Genomic DNA, 14,815 nt, shown 5'->3' with positions numbered 1-14,815 from the left:
AATCACAAGCTGATCAAAATTGTGATCAAAAATCTTCCAAAAGTCAAAAGTAAAGGGCCAGATATCTTGACAGGTGTATTCTATCAAACAGCTAAAGAGCTAACAACTATCCCTCTCAAGCTATTCCAAAAAATTGCACAGGGAGGAACACACCCAAACTCATTCTATGACCCCACCATCATCCTAATATTAAACCTGACAAAATATCACACACACACACACACACACACACACACACACACACACAAATCACAGGCCAATATTACTGATGAAAAAACGTAGATGCAAAAATTCTCAACAAGAGGATGGTAGGAAGTGTAAGAGAGAAGTGACATATGTACAATTATAGCTGATTTGCATTTTTGTATGGCAGAAATCAACAAACCATTGTGATTTTCCTCCAATTAAAAAATTTTAAAAAAATATTCGACAAAATACTAGCAAACAGAATCCAACAACACCTTAAAAGGATCATACATCATGATCAAATGGGGGTTTAATCCCAGGGATGCAAGGATTCTCCAGTGTATATACCATTTAAAGATGGTGAAAAATAAAAACCATATGATAATCTCTAGATGCATAAAAAGCTTTTCACAAAATTCAACACCCATTTATGATAAGAACACTCCTGAAAATGGGCATAGAAGGAACATACCTCAATATAATAAAGGGCATATACAGCAAACCCACAGCAAACATTCTCAATGGTGGAAAACTGAAAGCATTTCCTTTAACATCGGAAACAAGACAAGGGTGCCACTCTCATCACTATTATTCAACATAGTTTTGGAAGTCCTAGCCACATCAATCGCAAAGAAAAGGAAATAAAAGAAATCCAGATTGAAAAAGAAGAAGTATAACTCTTACTGTTTGCAGAGGACCGATACTATATGTACTGCTACTACTAAGTCACTTCAGTCATGTCCGACTCTGTGAGACCCCATAGACAGCAGCCCACCAGGCTCCCCCGTCCCTGGGATTCTCCAGGCAAGAACACTAGAGTGGGTTGCCATTTCCTTCTCCAATGCATGAAAGTGAAAAGTGAAAGTGAAGTTGCTCAATCGTGTCTGACTCTTAGCGACCCCATGGACTGCAGCCTACCAGGCTCCTCCATCCATGGGATTTTCCAGGCAAATGTACTGGAGTGGGGTGCCATCGCCTTCTCCAGAAAGCTGTAAAGCTGCCACTAGAAAATTACTAGAGCTAAGCAATGAATTTGGTAAAGTCACAGAATACAAAATTAATACACAGAAATCCCTAGCATCCCTATACCCTAACAACAAAAAGTCAGAAAAAGAAATTAAGGAAATAATTCTATTCACCATTGTAACAAAAGAATAAAATGTTTAAGAATGAACTTACCTAACGTGACAAAAGACCTGCATGTATAAAACTATCAGAACCTGTTGAAGGAAATCAAAGATGACACAAACAGATGGAGAAATATGCCATGTTCTTGGATTGGAAGAATCAGTCTTATAAAGTGACTATACTACCCAAAGCAATCTACAGATTCAATGTAATCTTTATCAAATTATGAATGACATTGTTCACAGAATAAGAGTAAAAAAAATTTACAACTTGTATGGAAACACAAATGACTGAATAGCCAAAGCAAACTTGAGAAAGAAAACTGGAGCTGGAGGAATCAACCTTCTTCAGACCATCAAGGCAGTGCAGTGCTAGCACAAAACCGGAATATGGGTCAACTGAACAAGCTAGAAAGCCCAGAGGTAAACGTTCCCTACGGGCACGTTGTCTTCGGCAAAGGAGGAGAGAAAATACAATGGAGAAAACACAGCCTCTTCAATAAGTAGTGCTGGGAAAACTGGACAGCTACATGTAAAAGAATGAAACTAGAACACTTCCTAATACCACACACAAAAATAAATAGAAAATTAATTAAAGACTTAAATGTAAGGCCAAAAACTTTAAAACTACTAGAGGAAAACATAGGCAGTACACTTTTTGACATAAATCGAGCAAGATCTTCTTTGACCCACCTCTTAGAGTAATGGAAATAAAAACAAAAATAAAAAAGTGGGACCTGATTAAACTTAAATGCTTTTGCAAAGCAAAGGAAACTATAAACAAGATATAAATGCAACCCTTATAATGGGAGAAAATAATAGAAATGAAACAACCAACAAAGGGTTAGTCTGCAAAATATGCAAGCAATTCATGAAGCTCAATACCAGAGAAACAAACAATCCAATCAAAATTTGGTTGGAAGACCTAAACAGATATTTCTCCAAAGAAGACATATAGATAGCCAACAAACACAAGAGAAGAAGCTCAACACTGCTTATTATTAGAAGCATGCTAATGAAAAGTACTATGAGGTATCACCTCACACTGATCAAAATGGCCATCATCAAAAAATAAATAAACAATAAATAAAAAACAGCGCTTCCCTGGTGGCTCAGACGTTAAAGCGTCTGCCTGCAATGCAGGAGACCTGGGTTCTATCCCTGGGTCGGGAAGATCCTCTGGAGAAGGAAATGGCAACCCACTCCAGTATTCTTCCCTGGAGAATTTCATGGATGGAAGAGCCTGGTGGGCTATAGTCCACCGGGTTGCAAAGAGTCGGACATGACTCAAGCAATCCCACTTCTCTGGGCATTTACCCTGAGAAAGTCAAAAGCTACATGTGCCTCAGTATTCAGTGCAGCATTATTTGCAATAATCATTACAGGCAAGCAACCTAGATGTTCATCAACAGTTGAATGGATAAAGAAGATGCATTATATATATACATATATATATATGTATACATATATAGACATATATACATATGTATACATGTGTATATATATACATATATACATACATATACATATACATGTATACATATATGTGTATGTACATGAATGTACATATATGTATATGCATGTATATACATATGTATATCTGTGCATGTATGTATATATGTATACATATGTGTATATATAATGCATCTTCTTTATCCATATGTATATATGTGTATATATAGGCATACATATGTATATATACATATGTGTATATATGTATATATACATATACATATGTGTATATATGTATATGTGTGTGTACATATATACATATACGTGTATGTATATATATACACGTATATGTGTATACATATATGTATATATACATATACATATGTATATATAATGCATCTTCTTTATCTATATATATATAAAATGAAATATTATCAGCTCTTAAAAGGAAGAAATGTGGTCACTTGCAGTGATGTGGATGAACCTAGAGTTTGTCATACAGAGTCCAGTAAGTCAGAAAGAAAAAAACAAATATCATATATTAACACATGCATAATTAATTTCTAAAATACACTGATGAATCTATTTACAGGCAGAAATAGAAATGCAGACGTAGAGAATGGGTTTGTGGATATGAGGGAAAGGAGAGGGTGGGACAAACTGAGAGAGTAGCATTGACATATACATTACTAAGTATAAAATAGGTAACTTGTGGGAAGCTTCTGTATAGCAGAGGGATCTCAACTCGTTCTGTGTATTGAGAGAGAGGGATAAGTTGTTTTCTGGGAGAGAGGCTCAATAGAGAGGTAACATATATAAACTGGCACCTAAAATGACTAGTGAATGAAGAGCAAACAAAACCCAAAAGTACTAGAAAGAAAAAAAAAATCTTAATGATCAGAGCAGAATTCGATAAAATAGTGATAAAAAATAACAAAGATCAATGAAACTAAAATCAGTTTCTTTGAGGTAATAAAAATGACAAACATTTGCCAGATTCATCAAGAAAAATAGATGAGAACTCAAAACTATAAAATTAGAAATGAAAAAGGAGATGTTATAACAGAAATACAAAGGAGTATAAGTGATTACTGCAGGCAACCATATGCCAATAAAATGGACAACCTGGAAGAAATGGACAAATTCTTAGAAAAGTACAGCCTTCCAAGACTGAAGCAGGAAGAAATAGAAAATATGAACAGACTAATCACAAGTACTGAAGTTGAAACTGTGATCAAAATTCTTGCAACAAACAAAGACCAAGATCAGAGGGCTCAACAAGTCAATTCTATCAAACATTTAGCGAAGAGCTAACATCTACCCTGCTAAAGTTGATCCAAAAAACTGCAAATGGATAAACACAACCAGTCTCATTCTATGAGAATAAGACAAGGAAGTCCACTCTCACCACTATTATTCAATATAGTTTTGGAAGTCCTACTCATGGCAATCAGAGAAGTAATAAAAGTAATCCAGATTGGAAAAGAAGAAAAAACTATCACTGTTCACCGATGACATATTTCTATACATAGAAAATTCTAAAGATGCTACCAGAAACCTACTTGAGTTCATCAATGAGTTTAGTAAAGTCACAGGATACAAATTTAATACTCAGATATCTCTTGCATTCCTATACACTAACAATGAAAATTCAGAAAGAGAGATTAAGGAAACAATCTCATTTATCATCATATGAAAAAGAATAAAATACCTAGGAATAAAACTACCTAAGAAGGCAAAAGATCTGTACTTGAGAAAACTAAAAATTGAGCTATCACATGACCAGTCAATCCCCCTCCTAGGCACGTAACTGGAGAAAACCATCATTCAAAATGATGCACGAAGCTGGATATTCCTTGCAACACTGTTTGCAATAGTCAAGACATAGAAACAGCCTTGATATTCATCAACAGATGAATAGATAAAGAAGTTGTGGTACATATATGCAATGGAACATTACTCTCATCAAAAGGAACGACTTTGAGTCAGTTAAACTGAGGCTGATGAACCCAGAGGTTGTTACGCAGAGTGAAGTGAGTCAGAAAGAAAAAATTTTGTTTATTTATATGTATGTATGGAATGTAGAAGAATGGTACTGTTGAACCTATTTGCAAGGCAAGAATAGAAATACAACTATAAGAGAACAGACTTCTGGACACAGCAGAGGGAGGAGAGAATGGGATGGATTGAGAGAGTAGCATTGAAACATATACATTACCACTTGTAAAATAACTGGTGGGAAGTTGCTTTATAACACAAGGAGCTCATCCAGATAGAAAATTAAAAAGAAAACATAATCATTAAGTGGTACATTAGAATGTATAGACTTATTTAATAATTGTTATTTATAGGACATTCCATCTGAAAATGGCAGACTACACTTTCTTCTCATGCAATATTCACACAGCCCTTGTACTATTTTGTGAATGAGTTTAATTCAATTGATTTGTACACTTTAAAATCATTAAAGTGGCAAATTTATGAGGTGGATGAACTTGGAGCATATTATACAGAGTGAAATATGTCAGAAAGAGAAAGACAAATACTATGTATTAATGCATTAAGGCAAGGGTGGGATGATTTGAGAGAATAGCATTAAAATATGTATATTACCAAATGTGTTACATATTTACTACAGTAAAAATAAGCTTGTTCTATCAAGAAAAGTACTAGTTTATTACTGTATTGTACACTCTGAGTAGAATAACTAGATTTTTTAAAAATCTGTAGGACATGTACCAAAATTACTGTGAAAGTAAAGTCGCTCAGTTGTGTCTGACTCTTTGCAACCCCGTGGCATGGACTGTAGCCCACCAGGCTCCTCTGTCCATGAGATTCTCCAGGCAAGAATACTGGAGTGGGTTGCCATTTCCTTCTCTAGGGGATCTTCGCAACCCGGGGATTGAACCCAGGTCTCCTGCATTGCAGGCAGATGCTTTAACCTCTGAGCCACCAGGGAAGCCTAACAAATATTTCAGGCTCTCTCCTCAACTACATGAAAACACTTTTGTGTAGACACACAAATCTTGTGTTCTGCAATCAATGTTTGGCAGTATAGAAACCTAAAATAACATTGAAGTAACATTCAAAATATTACTCTGTACACACATGATCACTTCTGTGTATACAGAAATTATAATAGAATTGTAATTATTCAATAGGGAAAAAATTCCCAAAGCTTCTTCTGTTCCAGCTTCACTCCCCTGATGTAACCACCCTCTGTCTCATTCCTGAATGCTCTGGCAATAGCATGAGTGTCTTGTGATTTTAAGAGTTTTATGACATATTTGGTCCTTTGGGGGTTGGCATATATTTCTTGGTCTGAAAATACTGTGAATTATCCTCATTCTTTTTGCTAACCACTTTCTTAGGGAAAATATCAGTGCTTCTCTGTAATTTAAACTTATTCCAATTAAAAAAATTAAGACTGTGTCCTTACACACGCATTAGAATAGAATTTAGTACACCTGCCACCACTGACATGAAGATTTCCAATATTTTTAAGGCTTCCAAATCCCTTGGATACTCTCTTATTTTTAATGCCACTTGCGTTTAATTTGTTAATCTTATCAAATATTGAAATAAAATACTGCCCATTATGCAACATTTGCACCCTGACTACAGAGAGATGATGCTGAAAGATAGTCATCAGTAAGTGATATTCTTCAGTTTATTTGCTTTTTCATGGTATATATTTAAGATAAAACAGTATCACAGAGTTTCTGGTAATTCCAATAAGATGAGCACTGACCTTTGAGTAATAGGATTTTTCTCTTTTTGAAGTCCTTGGTATTTTAGTAGGTTGCCTACCGTCAGGGGAAGAGTTTGGGACTGCATAAATGATTTTAAAAATACGTAACTGTCATTCCTGTAACTGTCATCATGCTTTCTATGTCATGATGTCACAGGACTTGGGGCTGGGTCACATTTTTCAAGAGTGATTTTTATTGTAATGGTTTTGGTGAGTCATTGGATGAGCAAAACTCTTCCTTTACAGGACTTTTTTTTTTTTTTACTAAGAATCTGGGTGTCATGAGCGTAGCTCCAGTACTTGCACTGAGCAACTCTTGTACTTTGTGTAAGCCACTGAACATTTCTAGAAATGAATCACATTATCACTAAGATCTCCATTTCCTCAAAAATTCTACCAAACTATTACTTCATGCTGTGATTGATGTTTTGGTCCCCATCTGTTGGGAACATTCATACGTGTTCTTCATATGTGAGTCAACAAAATTTTCTTTATCTCCAGAGGGGCAACTAAACCCATAGATGACAACACAGTCCTCAGTTTAGACTTTGACTTTTCTGTGTCATCATAAACTCATCTGTGGTGACTCTTTGCAGGGGGCAGTTATTTTATTGTATCATGACTATTCTTTATTGCACATCAATATACTCATTCACATATCCTCCCCCATATCCACGTTATGAAACCACTCCTGACAACTCTCCATGCTTCCTGAATTTGGATGGGGTCAGAATATGTCTCCCTGGTGCCTTCTCAGAGTATTAGGTGCTGCTCTAGTGTGCTGGAGGATTGTCTCATCATTCTGGTGCAGTGAAGACCACAGCAGTACAGCTTCTGTGTATGAATTTTGGCAAATTCCTGAAGCTCTCTGAGTCCTATTTCTACAAATTCATCGGGAAACTCTACATATATTTTTAAAACTGTGAATGTATAAGTGTTCAATTTATTCATTTGGTCAACTTCCAGTTATATAAATAGGTAAGTTCCCTGCTGTGGGATTTTAAAAGAATTGACAGTTGAGTTTATAAATGCTCTATTCTTCACAATGCATGGACTCCAATTATAATTAATTTACTTTTCCTTTTAAAAGACTGAAAAGACAAAATTCATGTTTTTGTTAAGAACAGTCCCAGAACTCTTCAGATACACCTGAGGCAGACTGATTGTTTTCTTCTAAGAGCTTCTGACTTCACACACTGTTCCTGCTAGGTCCTGTGTTGTTTATTTAACGTTTATAAGAGGAACAGATGGTCTGGGTCACTGGCGCATGACTTTGACAGCTTTAAGTGTTCATTCTGAAAAATACTTTTGTGAGGTTATCAACTATAACCTTCATTTTGCTTCAGTTCTGCCTCCACCATGATTATACACCATTCTAAAAACTGCTTCACAGTTTGCTCATTCAGTGATAATTGATTAAGGGACTTCTGTAACAGAAAGCCATAACTCCATGAAATTTTTACTCTAATGGATTGAGGTAGGTAATAAACACAATAAATTGGAATAGAATATTTGTTCTATGGTAATAGATATTATGAATAAAAATAAAGCAGGAAAGGGGGAGAATGGAGCTGAGAGGAAGCTGTAATTTTCAATATTAAATAACACAGTGAGGGAGGCCCTCAGTAAAATATGACTTTTGAGAAACAAACTGAAGGAGGTGAGAAATGTGAGCATGTGGCTGTCTTGGAGGAAAATCACTGCAAGCTTTGCTCCATGAAACTGGGGGTGTTCAGCAGGGGAGCAATATGACCATATTATATTTTAATATAATCTTCCAACTACTATGTTGAGAATAACTTGAAGGGAAGTAATAAGGAAGCAGGAAGACAAGTTAGGATGTTATATCAACAGTTCAGGTGATAAATGATAACAGCAAGGGTCAGGGTAGAAACATTAGAGGTAGTGAGAAGTCATGAGAATCTGGATACATTTAATAATACATTTAATAAAACAAAAAAATTGCCAATTATTGTGGGATTTGAGAGAAGAGAAATGTCAAGATGGATTCCATGTGGCTATTAGCTGAGTGGCAAAGGAGCACAGGCCCAACTTTTTAACATTTTACTTTATACTGGACTATAAGTGATTAACAATGTTCAGGTGGACAGCAAAGGCCAGATATGTAAATGTGTCTATTACCCCCCAGCTCCCCTCCCATCCAGGCTGCCACACAACATTAAGCAAATTTTAGCACAGGCTCATTTTAATGCCTGTGTAGTATTTCATTATATGAAATACCATACCCAGCGATAACTCATCACTAAACACTTAGGTTGATTCTGGATGTTGCTTCTGTAAGTAATATTTCAGTTAATAACTCATTGGCAAAAATATTTCACGCATCCATTTTTCCACAGGCTATGCATATTTCCATGTCATTTAGCACACATTCCAAACTCGCCTTCAAGAAGATGATGCAACCTCATCCACAATGAAGTTGAATGGACAATTTCAGGAGCAATGGATATGCATCTAGATTTAAAGTTTGCTCACTGATATAATCCCCTTTATACCTCACATCCTGTGCCTTCCCACTCACCTGCAGGCAACCTGTTTGCCCTACCTTTAGCTGTATGTATGATGGAAATAGCCAGTGTAAGTTTTCCAGTTTTTATACTGCTGGGCTTCTCTGAACGACCCTCTCTAGAACCCATCCTCATCATTGTGGTCTCCTGCGTGGATGTGCATCTCCACACTCCTATGTACTTCTTTCTGGTCAACCTTTCCTTCCTGGACATTAGCTTCACCACAAGCATCGTCCCTCAACTCCTGACGAATCTCTGGGGACCACAGAAAGCCATAAGCTATGGAGGGTGTGTGATCCAGTTCTATATCTCCCACTGGTTGGGGGCAACTGAATGTGTCCTCCTGGCAGTCATGGCCTACGATCGCTATGTGCAGGCCACTCCACTACACTGCCATCATGCATCCAAAGCTTTGCTGCAGCCTGGCTTTTGCCTCGTGGCTTGGGGGTCTGACCACCAGCATGGTAGGTTCCACACTCACCATGCTCCTGCCTCTCTGTGGGAACAATCGCATTGACCACTTTTTCTGTGAGATGCCCCTCATTATGCAACTGGCCTGTGTGGATACCAGCTTCAGTGAAGTAGAGATGTACGTGGCCAGCTTTATCTTTGTTGTCTTGCCTCTGGGTCTCATTCTGGTCTCCTACAGCCGTATTGCCTGGGCTGTGTTGAAGATCAGGTCAGCAGAAGGGTGGAGAAAGGCACTCAATACCTGCTCGTCCCATGTGGCAGTAGTGGCTCTGTTTTATGGGAGCATCCTTTTCATGTATCTCCAGCCTGCCAGGAGAAACTCTCATGAGGAAGGTAAGCTTGTAGCCCTCTTCTACACTGTGGTCACCCCAATGCTGAACCCCCTGATTTACACGCTAAGGAACAAGACTGTGAAGAAGGCACTTAGGCACATTGTATTAAGGAACTGTGGTTTTGGAGGAACACATATATTTAAAAACTTATCACTTGTGAGGAGGAAGCAGATTTAAAGGGATCAAAACTGATTTGGAGCATCAGGATATTGGGGATATCATTTCTATACACTATTTCTTAAGTTCAAAGTAAATGACAAGCTGAAATGGATGTACTTACATATTTTTTTCAGGCCAATGCAAAGAGAACTTATTTTCTGTTTTTATTTTTTATTAATAAGTATATTTTGCTAATTATTTATATAGCTTTGTATATATTACATTCATGCTAATTATGATATTGTAAATTGTTTATGTAGCTACATATGCTAATTGTTATATGATTTTGTTAACATTTTAAAGCAATGTCTGTCACTAAGGGTGTCTAATATATATGAAATCCTTTACCTTTTTCTCCTCTAATATTTGTAATGACTCAGTGAGGTAGATATTATTGACCTCACAAAGATTAGATAATTACAAAGTTATCAAGATTTTATGCTGAGATGTAAGTCTATTCTTTGTATCCATGGACATATTTGCCATTTTGGCTATAGTCTCTTGTGATGTAATAAGAAATATATACTTTTTTTGTTTTGTCCTGACTTCTGGCACTGAGCTTCTAGGACGCTTGAAATTTTCTGAGTAATATGGATGAAAAGGTATCTTTTATTTTCATAACAAGCACATTTCAACATACCTAAGTTTATGCCAATGAATTAACTCAAAGAAGAGTCCCTAGATAGCTTCCAGAGGATGCCTGGATACCAGAGGAACTGACCATGTGGTTAGAAGCTTGTGATTTTCAGTCCTAACCCAATGTCTGGGAAGGAGTTACTGGAAGTTAAGTCATTAATGACCAATAACTAAATGAATCATGCCTATCCAATGAACCTCCACAAAAACTTTAAACAATAGTGTTTGGATACTTCCAGGTTGGTGGCTGCATCTATGTGACAAGAAGGTAGATGCCCTAAACTCTGCCGAGACAGAAGTTCCTGTGCTCAAGACCTTTCCAAACTTCATCCCATGTATCTCTTCTTTTATATTATTTGTAATAAACCAGTACACTAAAGTGTTTCCCTGAGTTATATGAGTCACTCTTGCAAATCACTAAATCTAAAGAAGGGGTTATGGCAACTCTTGATTTATCGTTAGTTGGTCATAGACATGGGTGGCAATCTAGAGCTTGCAACTGCCTTCTAAACCAGGGGTGGTCTTGTGGAGGACTTTGTTCTTAAATTGGCAGGATCTGGTACTAGATTTAGGTCGTTACTCTCAAAGTTAAATTGAATTACAGGATGCCCTGTTGGTGTTTGGAGAGTTGGAATATTGGTTATTGTTGTGAAAAAAATCTCACATGTTTGGTGTCAGAAAAGATGTGAGCAAAATACAATTCATGCACTTTCAGGAGGAGGAAACTAAAGGGGCAAATGCCTCAAAAGTAGAATTTTGAGTTGAATTTTCAGCAAATTAGAGATATCTTCAATAACATGCTGCACAGATATATCTGTAAAAATAGAAGGATCAGTTTCCCTATTCAAGTCTACATATTCTGTGTACAGGATATGTAAGATATTTTTATTCACTCAGTACTATTCATATGTCCAAGAATGATTTCTGGAGGTTATGAAAACTAGCACACAAAGCTGCACTAAAAAAAAGTGAATTAAGCTCAAGAGCAATCACTGGACTTGTTGATGTAAAACTCAAAATCATGTTGTAAAGTTAATAATATTTACATTTTTGAGATGGGAAAATTCTGATCAGAGAAAAAATTTGATATAAAGAAAAAATAGCATTCATGTTTTTCTTTCAAACATATTAAGTAGGAGTACCACAAACTCATTTACTTTCAGCAATATTTTGAAAGGTTTTTCTGGACTTTCTTTGGCCAAAACCCTGTCTCTAGAAATTTTGCTCCCACTTTTCAAATTCAACACCTCCCTAAATGTCACAAGTTGACTCTCAGACTACTCATTTGAATAATACCAACAGATATTGGGAGATTTAGATCTTAGATAAAGTAAAAGTAAATAGAGTATTGAGGTTGATAACTTATCAACACTATCAACTATGAATTCCTTAGTTTATTTCATCTTATTGGGATATAGTTGCCTTACAATGTTGTGTTTGTTTCTTGGAGTAAAGCTACAAAAAACCTAGAGAGCATATTAAAGAGCAAAGACATCACTTTGTGGACAAAGGTCTGAGCTTAGACAAAGGTCTAGGCTATGGTTTTTCCAGTAGTCATGTATGGATGTTAGAGTAAGACCATAAAGAAGGCTAAGCACCAAAGAATTGAAGCTTTTGAACTGGTGTTGGAGAAGATTCTTGAGATTTCCTTGGATAACATGGAGATCAAAATCCTTCATTCTAGGAAATCAACCCTGAATACTCATTGGAAGGACTGATGCTGCCATTGAAGCTCCAATACTTTCATCACCTGATGCGAAGAGCTGACTCATTGGAAAAGACCCTGATGCTGGGAAAGATTGAAGGTAGAAAGAGAAGAGGGTGGTAGAGGATGAGATGGTTAGATAGCATCACTGACTCAATGGAAATGAATCTGAGCAAAAACTGGGAGACAGTGAAGGACAGGGAAGTCTGCATGCTGCAGACCACAGGGTCCCAAAAGAGTTGGACTTGACTTAGGGACTGAACAAAAACAACAATCTCCTAAAGAACCATCTTAACTTAGAGTAGAATTCAGTTTTCTTTTATGCTTAGAGAAAAGGTGAGGCAGGAGGGTTCAAGATTAAAGGGTCTTGCACCTACCTAGCATTCAAGGGAAGCATAACTTTACCTTGTTTTTTGGCTTGTTCACATAGAGTAGATCACAAGGTTCCAGTGAAACTTTAAACTAATAACAGTCATTTTATTTTACCATTCTTATCTCCACTTGTTTGCAATGTTTCTAGATTGAAAGAGAACTACAGTAAGTAACAGCCATAACTAATCTGGGAGTGCAGGATGGGAAATTTCTTAAGGGAACTTAGTGAGTTATTTGAGCACAAGAAACATTTTTCTGGGCTTCCCAGGTGGTGCAGTGGTAAAGAATCTTTCTGCTAATGCAAAAGACACTGGTTTGATCCCTGGGTCGGGAAGATCCCCTGGAAGAGGGCACAGCAACCCACTCTAGTATTCTTGCCTGGAGAATCCCACGGATGGAATAAACCTGGTGGTCTAAAGTTCATAAGGTTACAAAGAGTCAGACATGACGGAGCCACTTAGCACGGCAGAGCACAGTTTAATGCTGTAACTTTTGACATGCAGTGCTAGTCGGACATGACTGAAGCGACTTAGCAGCAGCAGCAGCAGCTAAAGTGCTAAAGTAATAGAATACATAGGCTAAAGAATGAGGGAGGCAGTTTCAACACGGTGTTCTTTGATATCCTCCTCAGAACCTAAAGGAATTCATTTGAAGTGTGATTTGTGGCTTATGATGAAGTCAACAACTAAAAGGACAACAGTGATTCTACACAATTTCTGGCCCCACATCCAGTAGAAGTAATGTAAACCCACCAACAGAGCCATCCTGAAGCAGTGCAGCCTGAGGGAGAGTAAAGGAGGGTCTTGCTAAACAGTGTAAATTTTTATCCTGCTTGTATTACAAGTCCTTAAGCCACAGTGAATGGAGAAGGCAATGGCACCCCACTCCAGTACTCTTGCCTGGAAAATTCCATGGACGGAGGAGCCAGGTAGGCTGTCCATGGGGTCGCTGAGGGTCGGACATGACTGAGCGAATTCACTTTCACTTTTCACTTTCATGCTTTGGAGAAGGAAATGGCAACCCACTCCAGTGTTCTTGCCTGGAGAATCCCAGGGACGGGGCAGCCTGGTGGGCTGCTGTCTATGGGGTCGTACAGAGTCAGACACGACTGAATTGACTTAGCAGCAGCAGCAAGACACAGTGAAAGGGGAAAAGATGCTTACGTGACCTATTGGAAATTCAGTTCAGTTGAATTCAGTTCAGTTGCTCAGTTGTGTCCGACTCTTTGTGAGTCCGTAGCCTGCAGCATGCCAGGCTTCCCTGTCCATCACCAGCTCCTGGAGCTTACTCAAACTCATGTCCATCAAGTCGGTGATGCCACCCAACCATCTCATCCTCTGTCATCCCCATTCTCCTTCCGATTCAATCTTTCCTGGCATGGGTCTTTTCCAATGAGTTGGTTCTTCGCATCAGATGGCCAAGGTATTGCAGTTTCAACTTCAACATCAGTCCTTCCAATGAATATTCAGACCTGATTCTCTTTAGGATAGACTGGTTGGATCTCCTTACAGTCCAAGGGACTCTCAAGAGTCTTCAACACCACAGTTCAAAAGCATCAATTCTTTGGCCCTTAGCTTTCATTATAGTCCAACTCTCACATCCATACATGACTGGAAAAACAATAGCTTTCACTAGATGGACCTTTGTTGACAAAGTAATGTCTTGGCTTTTGAATATGCTGTCTAGGTTTGTCATAGCTTTTCTTCCAAGGAGTAAGCGTCTTTTAATATCATGTCTGCAATCACCATCTGTAGTGATTTTGGAGCCCAAAAAAATAAAGTCTGTCACTGTTTCCATTGTTTCCCTATCTACTTGCCATGAAGTGATGGGACCAGATGTCATGATCTTCATTTTCTGAATACTGAGTTTTAAGCCAACTTTTTCACTCTCCTCTTTCACTTTCATCAGGAGACTCTTTAGTTCTTTGCTTTCTGCCATAGGGTGGTATCATCTGTATATCTCAGGTTATTGATATTTCTCCCAGCAATCTTGATTCCAACTTGTGCTTCATCCAGCCCAGCATTTCACATGATGTACTCTGCATATAAGTTAAATAAACAGGGTGACAATACACAGCCTTGATGTACTCCTTCCCC

The 14,815-nt window shown here is 37.6% G+C and overlaps 1 protein-coding gene across 1 annotated transcript; it reads left to right on the top strand.

The window, feature by feature from the left end:
* Positions 1-9,096: 9,096 nt before the first annotated feature.
* On the top strand, positions 9,097-14,138 carry LOC101114270 (olfactory receptor 2C3-like; the record flags this gene model as incomplete). Its single annotated transcript, XM_012179236.3, is given in 3 exon segments — positions 9,097-9,413; positions 9,415-9,965; positions 14,116-14,138. Coding segments are annotated over 3 exon segments (891 nt in total), but the record flags the coding sequence as incomplete, so codon positions are not given.
* Positions 14,139-14,815: the final 677 nt, after the last annotated feature.

This window comes from Ovis aries, chromosome 5 (assembly GCF_016772045.2).
Source record: "Ovis aries strain OAR_USU_Benz2616 breed Rambouillet chromosome 5, ARS-UI_Ramb_v3.0, whole genome shotgun sequence".
In the NCBI taxonomy this organism is placed as follows: domain Eukaryota; kingdom Metazoa; phylum Chordata; class Mammalia; order Artiodactyla; family Bovidae; genus Ovis; species Ovis aries.
The sequence above is the reverse complement of the archived record's forward strand: the minus strand, read 5'-3'. Positions and strand labels throughout refer to the sequence as shown.